At 42.9% G+C, this 24,846-nt stretch overlaps 2 protein-coding genes across 2 annotated transcripts in view; one reads left to right on the top strand and one right to left on the bottom strand.

Moving 5' to 3' along the window:
- xpr1a (xenotropic and polytropic retrovirus receptor 1a) overlaps positions 1 to 4,130 on the bottom strand; it is a 100,144-nt gene extending 96,014 nt beyond the window's left edge. The window contains exon 1 of the mRNA XM_085150217.1: positions 3,516 to 4,130. Coding sequence (XP_085006343.1) covers positions 3,516 to 3,584 — 69 coding nt within the window. The 5' untranslated portion in view covers positions 3,585 to 4,130. The remainder of the gene's footprint in view (positions 1 to 3,515) is intronic.
- Positions 4,131 to 7,130: 3,000 nt separating this feature from the next.
- The window catches only part of acbd6 (acyl-CoA binding domain containing 6), a 33,442-nt gene continuing 15,726 nt past the window's right edge, over positions 7,131 to 24,846 (top strand). Inside the window, exons 1-6 of the mRNA XM_085151541.1 lie at positions 7,131 to 7,615; positions 7,819 to 7,883; positions 8,309 to 8,405; positions 15,048 to 15,121; positions 19,095 to 19,200; positions 22,446 to 22,535. Of these exons, the coding sequence (XP_085007667.1) occupies positions 7,337 to 7,615; positions 7,819 to 7,883; positions 8,309 to 8,405; positions 15,048 to 15,121; positions 19,095 to 19,200; positions 22,446 to 22,535 (711 nt within the window). The 5' untranslated portion in view covers positions 7,131 to 7,336. The remainder of the gene's footprint in view (positions 7,616 to 7,818; positions 7,884 to 8,308; positions 8,406 to 15,047; positions 15,122 to 19,094; positions 19,201 to 22,445; positions 22,536 to 24,846) is intronic.

Here is a 24,846-nt window from a genome sequence, read left to right on the forward strand (position 1 = left end):
ACATTATTAGTCTGAAGGGATCTATGGATCACTTCAATCTGCAGCTCAGCATCTGAGTGGATGCCTGCATGTAAAGCGAACATGGGAGGAGAGGATAAAGAGAGGGGAGGAGGGGAGCAGAGGGCAGGTCTGGTCGGGGACCAGATGTCCTCCCAGTGGGGGAGGAACGATGAGGTGAGGATGCAAGGAAGGAGGGAGGTATAGAGATGGGGCCTCTCAGCAGTTGCCATGCCATGCCTGTTGTACACATAATGTTCAAATTGTTGCGCAGTGCTGATAAATCGTACTTTCACTGAACAGGGAACAGTTCCGTTTCTGTAACGGCTACAACGACACGCAGCTCGCTGCGCTTGTTTAGACCTTTAAATCGCTCAGATTAATTACAGAAAGACAAGACTTGACCTTTGAACAGTCACTGAAATCACACACATCCCTGTTATTCTGCAACACTTTGCTCGTTTGAATTGTAAATGTGAGTCTCTGCATGCACTCTCCTCCTCCTCCTCATCTGAGCTTACATGAGTGATTAGGCTGCAGAGCTAAATGCAAAAGTGTCCTTGTTCTCTCGCCCACACACATGCACGCACACACCTGAATCACTGTCCTTCATTTGTTCTTATAACTGTGCTGCTCAATACAGCTGCCAAACACAATTGTTACTTACTGTCTACATCTTACCTGCGCTAATATATTCACGTTTGAAAAACTCACTAAATTGTACCTGTTGTTGTAAGATTTCCAGATTTGTTGCATTTAAAGGGAAAAATCTCATCAGGCTGCAGTTTGGCATAAATCTGCAGGACATGCACGTCTCCATATCAAACAGCTGTTTAGCATATAGGTTTATAACTGCAGTCCTACAGGATAAAGCAAACACCTAATTGCCCAATCACTCAATTGGCTTGTCAATGCTTCCACATTTGAATGAGGTGCGTTACTAACCAGAGCCTCTATGCTGGAACGGCCACTTTGCTGCATCCTTTTCATCTGCATAGAATGAATCTGACCAATCTAAATGGGCGCCACAGTTTCCCACACAAAAGCAGCTCTTTAAAAAAATAATAAAATGAATAAAGTGTGAAAACTGTGCAGCAGGTCAATGAGTTCAACCAGCACACAAAGCCAAGGACATAACTTCAAACCACAGTCAGTTTGGATGAGACTGACTCGAATGCAGCAGAAGTGTCGCAGCTTCTACATGAAAACGATGAAAATGACCCGTGCTGCAGGAAATATGTCAGCGTGTCATTATTACAATGCAACAGTTGCATGTGTGTGCGACAGCTTCACCAAAACAACCCACGAAGTGATGCAGCTTGGGTTGCATCACAGCAGCATATCAAAGCTTTTGCATCTCCCAGAATAAAAAATTCATTTCTGCTTCATCTAAGTGACTCGCTTCTCTGAAGTCGACCGAGTTCAGTTTAGCTTCACGTTTGGCCTGATCTGCTGAAAATCCAATTCTTCTAATGAAGTGTCCGTCATCTATAGGTGTGAGTCCTCTCCCACCCCGCCCACTCAGTGTGTGTTCACAGAGGTCGCACAAAGACTGAAGACTCCCACGATGACATAAATACACGAACACATTCTCGGTCAACAAACTATATATAATTCAGATCGGAGCAAGAGTAGAAAGTGCAGACACGGGAGAGCAACTCTCCTACATCATTTAAAAATATGAGCTTACATATGTGACGAGAACATGTTTGTAAAGACTGTTTTTTTTTTAAATGGTTAAAAAATGTAAACACTAACTCCCGGCTACACGAGTCAGTCATCAGTGATCAATCACAGCTGAGTTTTAAAGGATTCATCGTTCGCCTTTCAGTTCTCGTGTCTGATTTCTGGATCACATGCAGAGACGATAAGAGTCTGAATACAATAAAGAAAAAAGGACATATTATAGAACTCAGCTGGCTTTAATAATATTTCTTCCTTAAGTGCATTAATATTATCAACTTAAATGTCAAATTCAAGATTATGTCCCAGAAAAGAGCAACCATAAAAGCAACACTAATCACACAGAAAATATATCATCCATCTCAGGTCAGCGAGTGCTGCACTGAATACTGGAGGTGTAAAATGGCTGGTATGGCCATGCATCTGTCCCTGGGCTTCAGTCTGTACATACAAAGACAACATACTGCACTTGCATGCATGTTAATCACCATTTTTTAATTTTTTAATTAATTTTCCCAGGTTTCCCAGGTATGCCTGTTCATTTTTCGTCCCTTTTAATTATAGTGTCCAAAGATGTTTTCATTACACAACAATGACAGCATATCATGTTGTCAAGAGCAAGAGATCCAAATGTCTGCTGTACCAACAGACCAGCTTAACATCATCATTCAGGGCAGGATACCAAAATAAAACCGGCGCACTGAGCTTGTGTTGAGTCTGGGCTGCTGAGGGTGAAGAGAACGGGGTCTTTGTCTATAATTCATAGAGTCAAATGGAAGTGAGCAGTCTGTCCTGTCAATGCATGTCTGCACTAAAGCTCTCACTGTAGAGCCAGCAAGAAGTGGGGTGTGAAATTAAAATACTCCTCAAGTAGTGTACGACACTCAACAACAAAAAAAGCATGTGTGCACACAAAGATGTTGCTCTAAATCAACAGATATCAAAAGCAGACAGGTTAGACGAAGCCCTGCAGGCGGATTCACAGACAGCTATTCCTGGGTGACTGAGAAAGATGATAATAAACATCATTTTAGTCTCAAAGTATTGCAAAAAAAAAAAAAAAAAAGCTTTTTATATTTTTGATGCTAGCAAAAACAAAGAATCATTAGAAATGTGAAATTAATTTTTGGAACACATTGCACTCAATTGGTGGAAGAGATATAACCTTTGTGTTTAGTTAGAGTCATGAAAATAAATGTTAATAATTTAAGGTGGTGGTTTTTTTGGGGGGAGGGGGGGTGTCTTTGGACAAAGAGCGTCTTTTATTATTATTTTTTAACAAGGCAACATCAGTTAACATGATGATAAAGATGATGTGACCGAACAAAAAGAAATGTGAAAATCGGGTTGTTTTGCAAAGAAATGTGAAAAATAAACACAAAGACAATCTTCAGTTTTCCATAATTGTTAAAATAAAGAAAATAATAATAACTTTAATTTTTTCCACAGTATGAAATTTTTTTTTTTTTTTTAATCAAACAGAGTTTTTATTTTCATACGTGTTAAAATCAACAAACAGCAATAAACGCTGAATGCTCCCCATGGCTCTTAACAACCGCAGTCAATTCCCCCTCCATAAACAAAGGCATCCCTTATCTTTCCCGTCGTTTATTGCCCTCAGGAGCAGGCTTTACTGAAACTGGAAAAATAAATCAAACTTAAAACACTTTACATTTTCTTTAAATGTAAAGTGTTTTAAATGTAAAGTGTTTTTTCTTTAGTTAATCGCGACTCTTTTCTTCCAGTTCCCTAAAGCTCCATGAAAGCAGGTTCGTTTTGCTCAACGTCCGTTTCCACCTTAAATTCATTTTTAAAAAACATAAATTCTGCTTTACCTCATACTGAAGATACTGTTTCCTCCACTCGGGAGTGATATGGGACGAAAGATGCTCCGCGAATTTCATTTTGCCGGAACAAGTGTCCCCCTCAAAGCTCTGTTAAATCCGAGCGCGGCTGTCCGCTTCCCCGTCGACGCGACTTTTATTATATCAGTCAACTTGCTGGCTCAACGTGCGGCGCGTCAGCCCGGCACACTGCGCTCCTGCTCACTCCACTTCTGGCTCGTCCCGGTCTGCGCACTCCCTGCAGATCCCGTCCCACATACTATTTCATGGGAGGGACAACGAGAACAACAACAGTGGCCTCCCTTTAACAGGTGGTCGGGCGACAGGTTACTGGAGCCGGTGAAAGTGGCTCAGTGACTTTGCTCGGTCCCTCCCTGGGCAAGTCTGGGGACACTGCGGTCCGCCATCGCTATGAGCCACTGTGACGTGGTTGCGTCAGCAGAGCGCGCAGTGTAACTCGGACACTGTTGGGACCTCGTGAAAACTGTTAGTGGTGCACCCCGGGACCCCTCAGTCTTCGCTTCACTTTATTTCCTTCTGGGTTTTGTACAGTAGTTAGAGAGACAACTGTCTGCGTGCGTTTCTACAAAAAGAAGGAGGAATAAAGTTACACTCCTGGAAGTCAATGTGATACTTTTTTAAAGATATATAAATATATATTTAAACTGACCGACCAACAGTAATAACTCATTTAAAACTAATACGTGTCTGTGAGGTTTATCTCTCTGCAGATAATATGGCAGAAAGTCACGTGGACAACAAATTAGACGCACTTTGATGCTTAATGTAAGCTGCTTGTAGCTTTGAGCTTTTTCCTCAAAGAGAAAAAACGTTTAATGTAATAGAAACGTTATTGGTTTAAGCTCAGGCTACTCGATTATTCCTCAGCTGAATCCATTTTCGTCCAGGTGAACGTGATGAGCGACATCATGTACTCGGGATAAAAAAGTGCCAAACGCCAAAATAAAACATCTTTGTGTTAATAGCACCATCTGCTGGACACGATATGTTAATGCATTGTTTTCACAAAGCTGAGTGTTGTGGCAGGTGTCGCAAACATTCAGGTTGATTAATATGTGCTGCAGTAGAATCCAAGTAGAATTTAAACGTTTATAAAAAAAACGTGGTGGACAGAAAAACATCGTTAAAAAGTTTTAAATTGAGGCCCTTTAAGGGTTTTTCTACCCGAACGAATGTGAATGAGTTGGTTTTAGAACTTTGATTTTATGCTTTTTATTTATCCATAACTATTGTTGCAATTCATTACTGCTCTTTTTTAAACTTAGCCTGAAACGAAATATGGTTTCTCACCAGCCTCTACAGTGCAATAAGCAATACAGTTTAAAAAGACTGAGTAACACCAGAGCAAATGTCAATACACTTGAGTCTTAAAATTAAGCTATTACCTTCTTGTCTGTAGTTATCCTCATTTTAGGATAATGAAAGTCCCTTATAGAACAGAACCCATCGCATGCACACATCACACACTAAAATGTTCTACCAGGAAATGTCTGTGATGGAGTACAGTGCTGCGCAAAAGTCTTGAGAATGGATAAGGAATGGACGGGTTGTCCAATCCTTGTATTTTTCTTCCAAGTTTCCAGACCCTCATTTTTAGGCACTTTGTTACTAACAGTCTGCCACAAAACACAATTTGTTCTATTTGTTTCTTTAGGGGAACTTGTGAAAAATGTCTAAACAAACACAGTTTGACAGATATTTGGACTCAGACTGGACTAGGTTAACAAGGCGATTCCTAAAAACGTTGCATATCTCAGCATGGTGAGCAGCATTTTTTTTGAGGAAGAAAAACGGAGGAAACTGGACAGATATAGGACAATAAGTGGCAAGAAGGAGGGAGAAGTCCAGGAAAGACCTGACACGGTACCTGATAGAAACATGTGGCCCTGCAGCTTAAGGACATTAGAAATGATCTCTGTATAATAGTGGCTGCCAAAAAGACACCGAGGAAAGGCTGAGGTGTGCCTTATTATTACTTAAGAACTAGGAAATAAACTCGACATCTTGTCAAATGAAACTGCGAAAACAAAAAGTACCATCCCATTTTGATCCACCTTGCCATACCACCTGGAAAGCATCTGAGCAACTGGCTTCATTTGTTAGCGTGACAATGACCCCAACCTCACTGCTAATGCAGTAAAAGCATATCTGGACAGAAAAACATGGACCGGCCTTCAACATTATTGAAGCAGCGTGACAGAGAAGAGATCAACAGGCAGCCAACATCCAACGAAGAGCTTTGAATGTCCTTCAAGAAGCCCTGAGAACTACTGCTGAAGACTCCTTACAGAAATGACGAGAAAGCTTGAGATTTCGGGCTATGAGGAATAACTGTTCAAAACAAATATTGACTTTCAAAATCATTAGAATGAAACTGTCACGGCCGAGGCCGCCTCAAAAGTGAAAGGACTCAAATGCTGGACGCCGAACAGCACGTAAGTAGTTTTAGAGACGACGTTTATTTACTCAGTAAGTGTTCATAGACTGGAAAGTGAGGTTAACAAGTGCGAAGTGCCACAACTGAATCAAAGGGGTCTTAATAGCCTGGGCTAAGTAAGCAATCTGGTCTTGGTCAGTGGAAACAGCAGTTCCGGGGATTGGGCTGGAGGGAGAGTCACTCTGGGTCCAGGGAAAGGGTCAGAGTCACTGTAAATAGAGTACAGACGTTCAGGTATGGTTCAGGGGAAATATGGATAAGCTGTTCGTCCTGAATCTTCCTTCGTACTGCGTACTTGCCGCGGGTGGTCGGTGGTGATGTGGAGGGGTGAGTGGTCCGGGTGTGTGGTCCGAAATTCCTGGCGTGGAGGCAGGCAGGTGGTTCGGGTGAACAGCCCGTGGGACTGTCAGGTGGTCCAGCGTCCGGGTTGGAGCTCTTCGGCAGAGATTAGTGTTTGGCAGCTTGGTGTGGCTATGAGAGAAACACACGATGAGACAAGGTAATTCACAAAGCGAGGGTGAACTCACGGTGGTGGCCTGCACTAACTAGGGTTAGCTGAGAATCTGGCGAAGAGCGGTTGAGTGCGCTGGCCTTATGAGTCCCCGGCTAAATTACCCACAGGTGTGAGCAATCAGCAGAACACTGAGGCCCCTCCCAGGGGTGGAGATGCCGGCTCGGAGGGAGACACACTGGCACACACCCGGACCATGACAGGAACAGACTTTGTTTTTGCCTTATAGGCTTTATTTTGATTTATCTTTGTAAATTTGTTTAATCAGTTGTTGTATCCATTTCCAATTTTCCAGAAAAATATAAAGAAATGTGTTAATGGCTGTACTTTACGTAGTTTGTTTTTCTAATTTGAGGTGATTTCAAGAAACATTTTTCCACCCAAAGTATCAACAAACCCACTGCAAGCTACTTTAGCGCTTAAGTTAGCCAGCTTATTCGGTGTCAGCTGACCTTCGATAACGTGACATGTACACAGCAACCAGAAAAAACTCAAACATTTTATTTTCATTTAGAAAATATTTAGTTTTTGTTTAATCATTCATAACAAATATACAGAAAAGCGCGTGTTCGCGTGTTTACTCGCACCAGAGCCGGAACCTTTCTTACTAACAGCCATTTTTTACCGGCGCTTTTAAATTGACAGTACCAGACACGGACCAACGGCAGAAATAGATCCGACTGTCGCGGATTTGCTACGTTAACGGATTAAAATCCAAGTCTTTGCTGAAACACTTTGCAGACATAATACAAATAACAGGCAGCTGCTCTCCGTACGCTTCTCCGCGTTTCTCACGGAGATTCGCGGCTCCCGTCGTTTGAGACGCTATAAACAATAATAACAATGGCTTCTGGTTCGCCGTCGTCCTCTCCGGACACCGCGACGGGCTCAGGTACGGATCCAGCCCGGCCCGACACAGGAGAGCCCCTCGGTGGAGCAGGCTCAGACTCGGATTCGGACTTGGGTTTGAGTAAATTTGACTGCAGCGCCATGGAGGTGGGGGACCGGCTGGAGGGAGAAGAGCTGGAGCGCGAGTTCGAGTCTGCCGCTGACCGCGTAAAAGACTTGATACAGACGGCCAGCAGGGACCAGCTGCTGTACCTGTACGCTCGCTACAAACAGGTGATTGTACGATTAAATGTCACTGTGCGTGTGTCGGCCACACTCGAGCTTTCAAGTAGTTGCACCACGCTGCTTTAGACGGGACACCCCCCCACACGCCATGAATCTCAGCATTTATGTGACTCCTCTGGTATTTAATCGAGTCAGGCTCACTGCTGCAGGCGACATTAAATCAGATATGTAATGTGATTTTGTATCTATAGGTCAAAGTGGGGAAGTGCAATACACCAAAACCTGGTTTCTTTGACTTTGAAGGACAAAGAAAATGGTAAGTAGCCCAGATTTCACTTTGCACATATTTTAAAGCCTTATAGGTCAAGTAAGTCAATTCAATTCACTTTTACTTAAATGGCTTCAGTCGCCTCATTGTAAGGTAAAGAACCTTCAACAAACTCCAACAATCAGACGACCCCCTACGAACGAGCACTTGGCAACACTGGAAAGGAGAAACTCCCTTTTAAACAGGAACCTCTGGCAGAACCAGGCTCAGGGATCCACGTTCAGATGCTTGATGAAGAAAAATGTTTCTGCTACTTAAAATAAACCACTATTCACAAACAGCCCGTCCTCTTGCTAAGTATTAAAATGATTCCCCCAAAGTCAGTGAATCTAATATTTCTATTTCATGTTTTAGTTCACGGGGTGTGAAAATCTTTAACAGTGATTACTTTGGTAATTGTGATATCATAACAGGCAAGCCTGGAAGCAGCTTGGAGACATGGATCAGGAACAAGCAATGCAAGAGTATATTTCCTGTGTCAACATCTTAGACCCTGAAGGCAGCACGAAGGTAATCCCTGAGAATTAATTTTTAATCCACATTTTGATTCTAAACTGATGCAGATCCAGTAAGTTTATAAAGAGATCAAATTAACATTTTTATTACAATGGATCTTATGATAACATAGATTATAAAACATTAATTATACATTTATAACAGTTCGTTTGCTTTCAGCTCAGCCTTTACTGCAACAGTTTTCTTCGTAGTAATAATTCGATTTTATGGAAGATGGTCCTTTTGTAGAGAATGTTGAATGTCAGTGTTAGTGTTGCCATTCATCATGCTCCTTATGACTTTTATGGTCTTGTTTTTGAATATATGCAGAAAGAGTTTCTGGTTCTCGTCACTTTACACATTTTCTGGTTATAGACTAATGTCTGTAATTTCTCAGTCATCCAGGTCATGGTAGTCTGAAGTGTTTGAAAAGAAGGTAACTGATCTCTTTGCTTCTTGAAGATGTTTCCCCTCCCATCCAAGAGGCTTCTTCTGTTCTGAAACAAGAGGTTTGAGAGTTTCAGGTGTCTGACCTCTAGAAGAGGCTGCCCTCTTGGAGGTGGTAGTGATCCGAGAGCCCAGGTGTGGAAAAAAAGGCGTGGGTCATTGTCACCAGGGGTCAGTCACAGTGGACATAGATGGGCTCCTGTACTCCTTTCTCAAATAATTTGTGAAAAATCTGAACATTGGCATCATTGAAGAGTGTCCTTTCCCCTTTAAGAGAAGGTGGACAGCTGCGTCTTGTCCTTATGAGGTGGCTTTCTTGTTGTGCCATGCGTCTGTGGAGTGTTGCTTCTCTTATGGTCCGAGCACTCCTCACATGGTACACTACGCTGTTTAGCTTGAGTTCGGGGGTGAACCAGTTTTTGTCTGAGGGTGTTGCTGGATCAGAAGTGCACTGTGATGTTTACGCATAGAGAAAATTCCGAGTTACCACATAAGGAACGACAGTGTCATTCTGTTTCTTCCTGGTTCTTGTCAATTTCTGACCTTATACACCTGATAACAAATTGTGGAAATGTACATGAACTAAAACAGACCTTTAAAGGTAAGATGTCTGAAATTAGGACAAAAAGGATGACAGATATAGAACAGAACCATCCGTGTCATTGGTGTGAAGTACCCGGTGTTTACCAGGAGGTGTCACTGTCACATTGTCATTTTGTTGAAACAGTGTTGCTGCTCATTTTCTGCACATTTAGAAAGAAAAATGAAAATTTTGCGCAGGTTTCCTCAGTGGCTGATATTTTGGAATAGTAATTATTTAAATGTTCATATTAAGGCTGTTGGGATGTGCTAATTTGTATAGTGACTGTTTATATCTCTACACACTCTTTTCTTAGCTGTGCCATAAACAGGTTGCTCTTTGGGACAACATTAGGTTTCAACACCAACCCTGGATGGTTTGCAGTAATGGAGTATAATCTTCATACTGATAAAACACTTATTTTTATACTTTGTTTTATAGATAATCTAAAACTTGGAATGATAAAGTTTGTAGCAGCAGTGAGTGAGCACCAGTGTCACAGTTTAGTTACAAAGGGAAGTGTTTACACTCTCTGATAATCTACTGAAGTCAGTGTTAGATATTGATATTAGGGCTGCCACAAACGATTATTTTGATAGTCGACTAGTCACCGATTATTTTTGCGATTAGTCGACTAATCAGATCATCATCCATTGGACGTAAAACCTACAGCTTATTGCACCAGCAGCATCTGCTCTTATATAACTATCATTAGCTTACAGCTTTAAATGTTTAAGGTCTGTGCTAACTAAAAATAAAGACAAGATGATAGTTTATTAAATTTTAATGAAATTTGCAGATTGTTTCGGTGAAGTTTAATAAACTCCTTGCTATCTAAAATATAACAGGACACCGGAGTAAATTCTTGAGCATCTCACACTTCTGATAATCAGCTGTCTGCTTGACGTTTATTCAGCTGTGTAAAAACTATAACTTTAATCTCAGCCAAACCGATTTACTCAGGAACAAATAAAACACTGAAAAAAAGCCAAACAATAACATCTTTAAGTTATCTAAGTGACTTATATATCATGTTTAACCTGAGTAGCGAAAGACGGCGGTGGGTTTGAAGACGATTTGCCGGAGTCCGGTGTCCTCACGGCTCTAGTGAGCCTAGCCCCCGGCTAGCTATCGAGCTAGTGGGTAACAGACGTCTCCGAAAACGTCGGAGCGCTTTTGAAAATATGTGGTGTCTTGATAAACTGAGCAGATATTTGAGGTTTACACAGCTACATTCTCGCCTGAAAATATGTTAAACGTTTATTTTGTGACCCAGAAAGAATAATAAGAGTAATATTAAAACTAACTAGCTGCCGCCATTGTTGGAAACTGAGCTGGGCTGCGCTATGAATTCTGGAACAGAGCTACTTCTTCTTCTTCGGGGTTTAACGGCAGCTGGCATCCTTGTACATGCAGTGCTGCCATCTTCTGTTTCAGTCCGTTATTACACTCTTAAATCCTACTACTTATTCCTGCGTCTTTTGGGATCTTACAAAGCTTCGACTATTAAATTAGTCGTCGACGATTTTGATAGTCGATGTGATCGTGACTAGTCGACTAATCGTGGCAGCCCTAATTGATATCTACAGATATATTACATATCTTCTTTTAACAACAGTGTGTAAACATCTGCAAACTGAGGAGACCGGCTGCTGGACTTTAGGGAGAGGATGTTGTCCCATTCTTTCGTTCTGTTTGTTTGTTTTTTGGCTTTTTTTTTTTTTAAACAGCTCAGCAGTGAAGAGTAGACTAGAAAAAGGGGGAGAGCGAGCAGGGGAAGACTCTCAGCAAAGGGTCCCGGGCTGTGGTTGAAAGGCGTCTGCTCAGCTGGTGCACTTTGTCTCACTCGTTTCTGATATAAGATTCTAGCTGCTCAGCGGTCCTGGGTCTTTGTCATATTCTTCATCTCATGAAGCTCCAAATGTTTTCAGTTTGGGAAACATCTTGACTACAGGCAGGCCTCTTCAGCACCTGGACTCTTCTTAGATCAGCATCGTCTTCCAGAAATATGCACGGCCGTCCCTGAAAGAAGCTCATCTGGATGGGAGCACGTGTTTCTATAAAACCTGCATGCACACCTTTCGGCCTTTCCAGATGTTCAAAGCATCATCAGTACTGAAATCCTGAAACGATCATGTTCCAGAGGCACAAATGCACTCGTTACAATCACAGATGCAGGATTTTGGTCCTGTTCCTCTTTAGTCCAGAGGACAGCGTGTTCATGTTTTGATCCATCTCACCACAAAACAGTTTTACACTTTGTTTCTGACAATTTTAAACGACCTTTGGCCCGGAGAAGATGGCTGGATCATGTTCACATGTTCTTCGTATGATAGAGCTCTGACCTGCGTTTGTGGATGACATGGTGAACATTTTATTTCTGTAACTGTTCCCGAGCCCATGCAGTGACTTTAATGGCAGACTCGTGCACCTGAAGGTCACAGGCATGCAATAAAATGTTCCTCCAGCTGTTTCTTTTAAATACTGCTCACTTTTCCAGTCGTATGTTGCACTCGTCGAACTCTGAGACATGTTACTGCCGTCAGATTCAAAACGAGCTCTTATTTTACACAAAATAGAAGAATGTTTAAAAATGTCAATGTTTTCTATATTTGGATTGTGACTAAAATATATGTTTGAGACTTGCAGATCGTTGATTCTGTTCTCATTTACACCGCATCATGACTCTGGTGGAACTGGTTTTACTGTCTTTCTTTGAGATAAATGGTTTGCCGTGTTCGTGATACACAGCACATGTGCACATGAGAGCGTGCACTCTTTCCACAGAGGGATGGGCACACAGTCACATATGCACAGCTACAACTTGGCTGCAAAGCAAAGCAACACTGAAACATTCATCTTTAAAGGCAGTTTGTGCTTCTTGCTCTTTTCCCCATTTCCCCTCCCAGTCTTCCATTCACTTTGCTGCTCCCCCCCACCCCCATCCATTCATTTGTGTCTCCCAAATAGCATCACTGTCAACCACGTATCCCATCCTGACACGTTTCTCTTCCACCAAGCTGTGGGGCAATACTCGCTGACTCTGCCCTAAGCCACACAATAGCAGGGGCGGGCCCAGCAAAAGCAGCGCTACCCTGCCTGTAAAGAACCTGATTCTATTAGTGTTAACAAAGCGCCACAGCACGGCAGCAGCTATTCTTTGGGAAGCACAGTTAAATGGTGTAAGTAGAAGTGCATAGACAGAGAAGCAGGGGAGAGAATAATAGCCACAGTTTGACCTCTGTTCCTGTCTCAATTGTTGAGCAGACACTGCCTTTATATTGCATTATGCTGCAGAGGAGCAGGGCCGGTGCATCAGCGAATATTCCGAGTTTCTGAAGTGAATTAGGTTGTCCCAAAAGTGCGCACTGTTTTGCTTCGCTTGTCATGTTCTCCCCACTCTGCCTATTTTCTGAAATCAGATTTGTGTGGGCTCTTTTGTGAGTCAAGGTTGGCCCACGAAGAATAGTCTGGCTAATAAAGTCTTGGCTGAGCTGAATGTAATGTGGGATCACATGAAAACAGAAGATTAACAATAGTCACAACATTAAGACGTGATGCATTTAAAACTGTTGCACGTTTTTTTGGCCATTTATTACCAGTGAGGTCATGTCTGAAGCCCCCAAAGAGCCGTTTCAGATTTACACCATCTGAACTGTTTGCCAGCTTTAGATTCTCAAAGATTAGAGGTAGGAGCCTGCTTTATAGAGAATCGATGCATCCCGCTGTCAGTGGAGAAGAAACCCAAGGCTGGTAAACTAAGCTAGAGAAGGCTGGGTGCTTGGCAAAAGCTCTGACTGCACAACAGGTTTTTTTGGAGCTTTATTGCCCCCCGAACAACATTTCTGTTGTTTTAAAAACACATTTGGGTCAGTTTTGTTGGACTTAGTGAATACTTATTGGTATTCCTATCAGGGTGTCTGTAGCTCAGGAGGCAGAGGAGCTCATCTATCAATTGGAAGGTTGATGGTGAGATTCCCGGATGCTCCAGTGTGCATGCCGAAGTATCCTTGGGAAAGATACTGAACCCCAAGTTGCCCCAAGTCTCCGATGCATCCAATGTGATGGTGTGATGATACTGCAGACATACTTATCAAAGGTCTTACTCGGTGGCTGCCCCTTCCTTTGGGTTTCCACAAAAACGTCAGCAAGCATGGCAGCTTCAGCGGCTGTTTTATTAGAACATTCCTGATTATTGTTCCTTAATTACTTCACCAGTTTCCTGCAGTGTTTCACTTTTAGGCTGAATCCATTTCCCCACACAACTCCTTTACCCTCCCAGAAAGCTCCTGGAGGTGCTAATCAGGATAAATATGAAGGAAACTGACAGTTAATAAACATTCATATGAACAGAGGCACATTAACGTTATAGGTAGACGAATGAGGCAGAAGAACCAGGCAGCTGCAATTCTCCCAAAGGTAACAAGGAAATGCTCAAGACCATCTTCAGTTTATGTTTGTAATATTGGCTCAGAAGAGTTACTGACCTGACTCTGAAGTTAACTTCTGTAGCTGGACCTGTGACGGTGATCTCGGTCATCAGGAGCTTCAGTGGGTCTGGATCGGTCGACGTGCAGGTCTGCGTTTCAGTGTTACTGCTACACGCTGTCCCATGAAGGTTTGCAAGCTCCCAGCCAGTTCCTTCAGTTTGATCTCTTTGATATCTTCTCCCTCATCATCATCAGCCATATTAGAAGCTCAGGTCTCCACATGCTTCTCACTAGCTGTGTGATCCTCACCTCTTATCTCCACAGTGCATGTCTCAGAAGAAGAACAGGAAGGGAGTCAAAATTAGAAAGAAAAACTGGTTTGTTGAAAAAGGCCTGAGGTGACTGATCCCAGCGCTGCTGCCATACGTGAGGAACTGAGCTGGTTAAGTGTTGGGCTTTAATAATCAGAGTCTAGAGCACAAGTGTCGAACTCCAGGCCTTGGGGGCCGGTGTCCCTGCAGGTTTTAGATGTGTCCTTGATCCAACACAGCTGATTTAAAGGCTAAATGACCTCCTCAACATGTCTTGAAGTTCTCCAGAGGCCTGGTAATGAACTAATCATTTGTTTCAGGTGTGTTGACCCAGGGTGAGATCTAAAACCTGCAGGACACCGGCCCTCGAGGCCTGGAGTTTGACACCCCTGCTCTAGAGACACCAAACAAACCAAACACTGAGCTGAGAAACAGCAGCTCATCAGCACGATTTAGACACGTGAGGAGAACAAACTCTGACACACTAGCTAATATCAAAAAGCTCAACAAATAGTTAGTTTAATAGTTTAAATTAACAGAAATCACATCCCCCCCCCGATGTGGCAACACTTGGTATGTCCCAATCAACATGCTCCAAAACACCTGTATTTAATTGGCTACTTTTCACAGCAGCTGTTTGGTACCAGCAGATCCTGCCTGAGCAGACCACCATCACCGGTAAACAAGCGGAAAAGAAGTAAATTAAGAGTTGTTGTAAATATGTAAACACACCAATGATAACTAAATGTGCTTCAACAATACCAAACAAATGAGTGTGATGTAGGTGGTTACATATGTGTTTGTGTATGTGCACCAAAAGCAAATATGCATGCTTTGGGGTTACGTGTGGCCTTCACCGCTGATGTTTCATTTCTCATTGTTGTTACAGGAAAGACGAGGAGCAGAAAGGAGAACGGGCTTCGGAGCAGCAGTCAGTTCCCTATACCAAGAAGAGATGATCAGGTATCTGCATATATCAGAAATGAAACCTACTGACATCTTAACACAAGCTCGAACAGACTCATCTTTTTCCTCCAGTTGTGAATCGGCGCTTATTTAATGCTCAGGTCGGTCCAAGTCTGGCATTGTTGATGCAGCATTTGATTATATTCAACAGACCATAACTGCAGTTCAGGCCCAGAGACGTCATCCAGTTATGATTTATGTTAATGAAACACATTCTCCATTTACTCCTGCCTGGCAGAGCCGCTCGAGCTTAAACCCTCGTCCTCATTTCAATGAAAAAGAGCTCTATTGGAGATGAAAATGAGATGTGTGATTCCTGCAGGTTTTCAGCATAAATGGCTGCGTGTGATTAGTATGCACAGTCTTGGGAAGAGGCGGGCTCCCCCTTTTTAATTATGGATTTATTTTTTTCATTTTTTGCGCCGGGGTGGGGGCGACGAAGACGACCCGGGTACAGCAGAGCGAGGAGGGTGAAGCAGGTTTCCCAGAACGGCGCTCCTCTTGGTGATATCCAATAGCAACGATGCTTCCCGTGGGAACCGGGAAGGCAAAAATGTGCACTCTCGTGCACGCCTAAACATACAGTCTTCACTATACGTCGCTGCAGGTTTTCATCCAGGTCGTTGCACAACCTGCCAGAGCTGTCACACTCACTGCTCTGCTGCGTTTCAATTTCCTCGCGCTCGCACGGAAACGCACGCGGATCCTCTCCATATTAAACAGCTACGCACCTGTTAACCAGACAGTTAATTGCATTGCTCGCTGCTCATCTCGACTTCGGAGCGCGTGTGCGTTTGTGGACGCGTGTGGAGCGCGCATCGACAAAAGCGGGATTGATTAGCGATATCCCCGGACTACTGAGCTGATCACTGTGTGATTGAGGAGCCTTTGAATGCTACACTTGTAATTCTCGCCCCCACCCTGAGAAAGGATCGGGATAAACAATGGAGGCTTTGTTGTCCGAACGCTCCGCTGGAAGCCGGAGCTGAGTTATTCGAGTTTCTCATACTTCCGTGGAACTCGGCCTCGTCGAGAGGATCGACCGGGGCCCTGCAGGGAATGCGATGACAGATTGTGTAGGTGCATGTGTGTGTTTGTTTGATGAATGGCGTGGCCGTGGTGTTGATCAGCGAAGCTCAGGCCAGGTAGATGAGTGTTCTCCACCACTGTGACCAGTTTAGCCTGATGGATGAAGGACATATCTGCCAGTACACCGGACTGGACACACACATGTGAGCACGTAGTGCTCTTACACACAAACACAAAACCATTGGTACCCCAGTGATGACAGAGTAGCCTGTGACCTTCCCAGCATGCTTTGCGGCGCTGTTGATGTCATGTCGTTTATAGGACCCACATTAATCATTAGTTTGTTTATAGTGTGTGTGTGTGTGTGTGTGTGTTCAGTGTTAATGGGAAGGATCAAAACGAAACATTTTGTGTGTTCCTTCCTTCGGGAGCTTTTTTATTTACATTTTTAATAACCTCAATCTAACCCTTTAGCGATCTGCACGCACACGCAGGGTTCGCTCGTGCTTTATATATGTCAAGCAAGCCCCGTCGACCATCGACGAAAGACTGATGAGTCGCCCTATTGATTAGTTGCCGGGGGAGACGGATGGCGGCCACACATCAGGGACATTTGGGGTCAGCGTGGCCATCAGACAAGGAAGTAGGTGGAGCCCAGCTCGGTGGCTCATGAATAAACATAGCAGCGGTAATCAGGACTATGCAAATGAACGTGCTCATACATAACCTGTCTGCGATAAAAGTGTAATGAGTTATTCATAATTCACCAAAGGCTGATGAGAAGAGGGAGGCGATGGGAGGCAAGGGCACGAGAAAGGGAGGAAGAAAAGGAAGTGCAGAGGAGCATTAAAGAGCAAACTGCAGATACAACTTCCTTTGTGTTTTGCTGTGTCGAACTCGAAGCATAGATTGTGTTGATGGCAAGTCAGATTGATCTGCCTGATGTTTGCTGTGCAGGATCTTTAGTGTGTGCTGGATCTCTGGTATCAAGATTGTGATACTGTGGCTGTTTTCATACATCAAAACAACCACAGCTGCAGTCTGAAGTTTTAGGACGCCACACAGAGGAGAAATGTCAGAATCGGTCTGATTGGATGGTAAACGGTCTTTAGCTGCCCGATTTCATGGTAAAACGTGTGAAACCTGTCCGATAGTGAGGATACTCGGAGAGGAGGAGGAGGTCCTGTTTCCTGCCTCATTCTTTAAAGCGCTGAGCTTGTCGTCGTCTCCTCTGTGCCAAATGTGAAAGAGGACAACTTTGAACGTAAAAGTTGCTTTTGTGCTTGAATTCAACCAAATCTGTTCACATTTCTAACAGACTGCTTTGGTTGTATAAGATGATACCTGACTGGGTCTAACTCAGAGGCAGCTGTTAGGGGTGGGGAAAAATGGATACTGTGTAGCATGGTGATATTTTGTTTGCTAATAATGTATGGATACAGGGACAGCAGAAATCGATACTTTGTTACAAAAAGGTTTTTGTGCTCTGACTTCAGAGCATGTTGATCCTTTTTCTGAGCAAGAATCCTGACATTCCTTCACTGTCCAAATGTGTTTAATAAACATGACAGTTTACTTATTTTAATTTAAGACATGTTTTATTTTAATTAAGTTTAAAACTTTTTTATTTCATGTAAAATTATATTTGGTTTTAATTGACTTTCAAATTCTTCAGTTGCTGAAGGGGCTGCATAGTTTTCATAAACTGCATAGTTCAGAATAGCTATAATTGTACCAGATGGTTGATTCAGTTAAGTTGGACTAGACTGTAATACAAACCGTTCAGTTTGTCAACAATCAAACTGAAATGAGAGAAAGACTGAGTGTGAGACTTTGATATTAGAGAAAATGATGATTGATAAAGTTTACCTTTATGTGCAGAATCTGAATATCGCAAAATATTTTAAAAAATTGCAATAATATCGTATCGTGGGATGTGTGGTGATTCCCACCTCTAGCAGCTGTAGCTCAGGAGGTGCAGCAGGTGTTCAACTGATTTGGAAAGTGGGCCGACTCGTTCCCTTGGTCCACATGTGTTTTGTCCAAATGCAAAATCCTCAAGCTGTATTTGTGTGATCAATATGGTTTTTATTTATTTTTACAAAAAGCACTACATGTACCCATCCATGTAATCGCACTGCAGCCACATTCTGAGGTAAAAGCCACCCTTATTCTTCATGGGGGGGAAATGTCCCAAAATACAGTGTGTGCTCGCGCTCTGGGACTTTTGCGGCCCAGTGCAGCAGAGCACGCTGGCGTCGGAAACAGGAACTGGGGGATTTGCCTTGGGGATGACTGACTGTGTGGGAGCGGTAACACGGCAGGTTTGCAGGGTTTCCTGTCGAACAATAGAGCACTAAATTGAATTAATCTGAATGGCCGGTGTGGGCAGAGGAAAGGGAAGGCGTGAAGCTCTAAATGAGATTTTGCCCCTTCTCTCCCCCTCACCCAACATCCCTCCTCCACCGCTGCACCCTCTTCTCCCAGCATGCACTCCTGTCCCCAATGCCAAGAGGTGATTAGAGACAGAGAGATAATTAGAGGTGGGATGGCTCTCTGTGTGCATGTGTCATACGCCGGTGCTCCCGAGGGATCTGGGACGCGTGGCTGCTGCTTTTCTATGAGAGATGTTATCTGTGGTTTGCTTCACTATGCTAGCTGCTACCATTACCACTAATGTGACAACGTGTTGCTTGTGTGGTGTACCTGCACTTTCCATTTTGAAGGACATGATGAGCTACACAAACTGCTAATGAAAAGATTTTTGCCCATGGACATAGTCTCAGTTCCATCGTCCCAAAGAATTGAATGGATTTTGGTTTGTGGTGCTAAAGGGCGCACAAACCCCAACCTGCCGAAATCTCAGTTAAAGTAAAACCATATTAATAATTATAAATATTATGGTAACTGATAGTTGTTCATTTCCTCCCCATGTTCTCAGGGAAGAGGATAAAGACATCTTTGACTACTGCAGAGACAATAACATCGAACACATCACCAACGCCATCACCTGCCAGAACGTGGACGTCAATATACGGGATGACGAGGTATCTGCACAGCTCAGTCACACTCCACTGGTTGCATGATTGACTTGACAAAGTGTTACTTGACAGAACTGTAGTTTTCATACATAATGCAGCAGGACAGACCTATAGTAGCAAATTAAAATCAGAGTCAGGAAGAACTTCATTGTATGGCTAACATGTCTGTTGAATCTGTAACAGCTGCATGGTCTGACCTCTTGTGTGGGAGGGGAAGGTAAAGGCGATCAGACCCGTATCATGAAAAATACAGGTCACTGGGGGAACAGCTCATGCAGTACACGCAGCCGTCGTTACATAATGGTTTCAGTGATCTGTGGCCACACGCGGGAATCGCTGCTCTGACTGAAATGCCTAAATTGTATGAGCGGCTATTAGCATCAGGAGGTGTTTTCTGGATTGACCCTGAACTCCATTCATCTGTCCTTGATTGGTTCGCATCCAGGCCAAATGGCTCACTCCCAGCCTCTTTCATCACAGCCGCTATTCAGATAAACAGTCGGCTGGTGAGTTCACAGTCAAAGGCCAGATGGCTGAAGGACCTCAGTGAGAATGCTTTGTGTCCCCAGCCACTGTTGGCCTCTTAGCTGTAATTCAGCTTGCTGGACAGCAGAGGGCAGTAGTGAAGTTTTCATTTGCATCTGTGGCTCAGACAGAAAGGCTGTCTTCCCAGCACTCACTGCTTGGGACAGTGATCAAATACCCACCTGTGTTACACATTTCTAGTAGCAACCAACAAACAAAAGCTCTGCGTTAGAGCTCAGACTCTAAGGCAGAGAAATTTAAAAATGCATTCGAACGTGTGAGGCGAGCTCATCCTGTCAGATTTTTTTCCCCTCGCAGCTGTTGGGACATGAATGTTCTCCCTTTCTGATCAAATTCAGTGAAAATTTATTACTAGATAGAAAAATGCCCCCCTAGTTTTTATTTATGTAACACGTTCAGATCATAGTTGAACCAAACCAACTGACAACTATTTAGGGTTTGGATGAATAAATGGCGATTACCCAAACAGATCACATGTGTTTGTGCTTCAGTTCTGATCCAGAATATCTGTAGATGTAGAGCAGACTGCATTAAGAATGGCTTTGAATATAATAAAAAGCTCCATATTTAAAAGCTGCGTCTGTGAACGTATTATAGTCGTGTTTATAGAAAATAGGACGTTTTTTCATCCAGCAGTATTTATCTAAATTACAGTTGAGTCTGAGTCAGCGTGTCGGGAACTTTTTATGTGGCAACGGTGAGCTGAGAATGTAATTTATAGTTAGATTTTCACCACATTAAGAGGTCGTGTTAAATTTGGAGATACTTGTAGTGTGAGCATGCGTCAGAGCATGTTTGGGTGGACAAAAGCTCAACAAATAACCAGCGTACAGCATATTTGTCTTCTAGGAAACACTAAAGGCTCCTTCACAATCTCTGCAGCTGAATCTCAATATCTGGTGTAGCTCTGTTGTGTTAGCTGCTGGGGTAAATGTTTGGATACTGTGGTTTGTGTACTCAAATATGCAATAGGTGTTTATTGGGACTAAGTGTATAAAAGAGGATGAGATGGAGGACTTAAGCAATTATATGCATGTTTTTTTGTCTCTCTGCTTCCTTTGCTAATGTCTTTTAAGTTTTTGCAGAGGTGCACTTACAGTCTCCACAAAAGTTTTCACTTTGACCTATCAGAGCAGAGCGCCAGCACAAATGCGGGTTACCTTCTTCAATAGTGAGATATTAGCCATGATCAAAGGTCTCGCTTTGAGGTTTCTGGGGAAAAAGTACACAATTTAACTCAAATATTCATATTGTGATTATGACAGAACTTAAATATATCCAGTGCTGCCATGATGATCTGCACAAATACTCTTGTGGCGATTTCACTTCCAGTTTGGAACAAATATTGTGTGCATTTAAAGTCCTTCAGTCTTCACAGCACAGTTCTTGATTAGAATAAGTGACAAACTGCGTCTGAACTTTGGAGTTGCAGAGTTTGTGATGTCCCACTGGAGCCTGCACACTTTGGTCTTCAGTGAAAATGTGGGCAACAGTCAGCAGAAGCACACCTGAGAGAGGGAGAGAGAGGCCACCTTATTGGTATTCCAGCCCAGCTTACAAGTTTCCATTTTAACATGCAGCCGTGGTGATCAATATAATTTAAGCAGCAGAATTGGACTTGGAGAGTTAGCTTTACCTAATTGGCCTCACTGAAAAATGAGGTTGTGTGTTTTTATTAGAGCAGGATGTTGGACCTAAGGAGAGGATGGAGCAGGAGTGTGAGAAAGGGAGGGAGAGAAGGGAGGCCACTCATGTTTTGTGCACAGCGTCGCATCAATCAACCTTTGCAGCATTCTGCAGTTTGCCTTGAAGTCTTTGGACTTTGCTTCAACCGCGTACAAGTTTGGCCTCATACAAACACTTGTATGCTCATCACTTTATAGTCGGCTCATTATGGACCAATCCAAAGGCTCTGATTTCTGAATGGGCATTCATAACCTGCTGTAAAGCTTGATTGGCTTATTTTTTCTTTGAGGTAGAGAAGAAGAGGTGACGAGGTGTCTTTGTATCAAGCCTGCTTGGTTTGGTCTAAACCAGACATGACACAGAGCGTCACATTTAAACACATCTCTATCCACCATAGAGAGCATCCTAACGTACGGCATAACAACATGGTATGCAGGGTGCTCAGTTGCAGACAGGAAAGGACTGCAGAGGGTCATCAACACAGCCCAGAAGATCACTGGCTGCCCTCTGCCCAACCTGGAGGCCATTGCAAACTCCCGATACCTCAGCAGAGCTGGCAATATCATTAAGGACTACTCTCACCCCAGTAATCAACTGTTTGAACTGTTACCGTCAGGCCGACGGTACAGGTCACATAAAACCAGGACAAACAGATTCAGGGATAGCTTCTTTCCCAGAGCTATCACCGTAGTAAATAAGCACAAAACAATTAAACCTGCTTAACCATACTTGCCATTGTCACTATACTATGCTGCTATTCATACTATCATTATATTATGCTGCTATCCTGTATATATTGTACTTATTTATTGTCTGAGCACTACAGTTGTTTTATTGTACTTTTTATATTTTACATTTATATTTATTTTGCTTTTTGCACCAAGGGAGTGGCACTCCAATTTCGTTGTACTTTGTACAATGACAATAAAGGCTATTCTATTCTATCTTGGCTTTGGAAGTTTGGTCATCCCTGCATGTCTTTGATGTCATCGTACACCAATTATTTCTTGTTTTTGCAGGGCCGGGCTCTCCTGCACTGGGCCTGTGACAGAGGCCACAAGGAGATGGTGTCTTTATTACTACAGCTCAAAGCAGAAATCAACATTCAGGTGAGCAACACTTTTCCTTCTTTATATATTCTAAAGAAAGTGTTTTGATAGTAAAAATCTCCTTCAAAGTCAAAAGCTGCCTAAACATCACCACAGTTACTATGTGATGTGACTATAGTCTTCATGCCGCCATCATCATCATCACAGGAGTCGTTTTAACATTAGAAATGAAACCTCTGAGTTATTAACAATAATAAAGCTTGGTAAGCAAACAGCTCTGCAGAAACTGCAGGATGACCTCAGATCGAATGCATTTCTATGTCGACTTGTACACAACATGTGGTCATCATGTAGAGAATTTGACATTATGTGGCTACTCGTTTGTACATGGACAAGTAAACTAAAAGAAAACGGTGACATCTCCTGCATCCCCACTCCCCGCTTTCTTTTTCCCTCCATCCTTTTCAGAAGGTCACCTTTAATTCACTTTGTGCCACAGACAAATCCCTCAGGGTTTTAGCAGACTGAGTTAGCTGGTAGCTAGCCTAGTGTTTAGGCTCCCTGAGGTTTAGTAGCATCCAGGAGGCTTTAGCTTCGGTAAGCTGGCTCAGCTGCACATCGGAGAAATTACTCCCGTTCCCTGCACGGCGGCATGACACAGTGCAGCGCAACAGCCCGCGCTGAGGTTTTAACTGTAAGGACGAATCAATTGGAAGTAATCAGGCAAATTGTTTTACGTTGCACAACCCACATAATCAGGACATTTCACAAATGACTTTCTCTTTTGTGGTCATGCGTGGCTCTTTTGTTTCGAATGCTCGCGGGGAGGCGGTAGATTTGTGTCAAATGGCTCATAAAAGACTTAACAGCAGGATAACTGCAAAACACTTCACTGATGATTTACTGCATATCAGGATAATGACAGCAGAAGAGGATTGATGCATAGATGGAAGCTTGTCTTTTGTTTTTTGTAAATAAAACAGTCATGCATCCATCTTTAAAATAAGACGCTTCAGCTGTCAAAATGGGGAAACCTCAATCTCTGCCCAGGTCGTCCTAATGGATCGGCTAAATTTGAGTACACTGAATTTATTTCATGTTTTATTTGTTTCTTTCTTCCTCCTGAATCAAACAGAATCACTCAAAGTGATCACATTCAGTCTTTAAAATCGACTTTGTGGAAACATGGGTATAGAAACAAACATATTTCAGAGGCGGGATGTTGTATCTCGGCACAATCACAAACTCTCCTGAATTCATGTATTCAGGCCACCGGGATTGTTCCACCTGTTCGTCTCTCAGGTGCTGCAGCACGTCCGACAGTCTGTGCAGGAGGCTGAATATTAAGAAACTGGACCTCAGTGTCAGAGCTGCTGGAAGCAAATTTACGAGGTGGCAAAGAGGTGGCTCGGAGAAAAATATAGTCGGCTAAATCATGCCACTGTGTTGCAATGCCAAATTATCTCACTTTGTGAAGCTTACAGAATAATATGCCTCCCATTAGAACATGCTGGAACATGCTTTTGTTAGTCGTTTGTGGGGTTTACTCAGGAGGGGAGAAAGTGAGGGAATTATTTTTGTTGCACTGAGGTGATATGAAAAATGTAACAAGTAGTTTTAATGGTTACTTTTTTTTGTTTTGGGTGTTTTTAAATACAAAAATGTGAGGTTGTTCACGAGGGCCAACGGAGGCATGTTTGGGTTGTTTGTAGCCTATTAGTGCGCCCAGTAATCTTTCTCAACCTCTACCAACTGCCGAGCAACCAGTAAATAAAGATCAAACATGATTTATGCTTAATTTGTTGATTAAAAAAGGGGAGGGGGGCTCGGAGTTAAAAACAAAAGTATTATCATTTGCTTGGCAGAAGAGGGAAAATCGTTTGAAATTAATCAACTGATTGTTTTAGTGAATTGTTCCCAAACCCTGGTAACCTGCATTAAGGGCTCGTTTGATAGTTAATCCAGGATCAAGGCAGGGAGGCACCACAATAGGTAGCTGTGTGTGTTTGAATACACAGATGTGCCACCTGCTAGCTGTAGATCAGGCTCTGGTTATGGTGCAGTAAACCTGCTCCTCCTCCACAGCATCCCTCGACTAATACACCCAGAGCAAGTGAGACAAATGCATTTTAATAGGAGAAATTAAGACTTTAATATAAATACTAAGGTGGTAATTAAGTATTTAGCAAATCGCAGTTTAGGACTTTCATTACATCCCAACAGTGGGATAAATTGAGCCAAACAGGAGAAAATTCATTGTAAATTTGTTTAACCTCAGAAGTCTTTCATGGCAGCATTTTTAATTTCTCTTTGTATTTGGACTGTTTGGGACCTGATGGATGTAAAAACAACCACAAAGAATCAGAGTAAA

The sequence above is a fragment of the Neolamprologus multifasciatus genome, chromosome 23 (genome assembly GCF_963576455.1).
Source record: "Neolamprologus multifasciatus chromosome 23, fNeoMul1.2, whole genome shotgun sequence".
Taxonomy (NCBI): Eukaryota; Metazoa; Chordata; class Actinopteri; order Cichliformes; family Cichlidae; genus Neolamprologus; species Neolamprologus multifasciatus.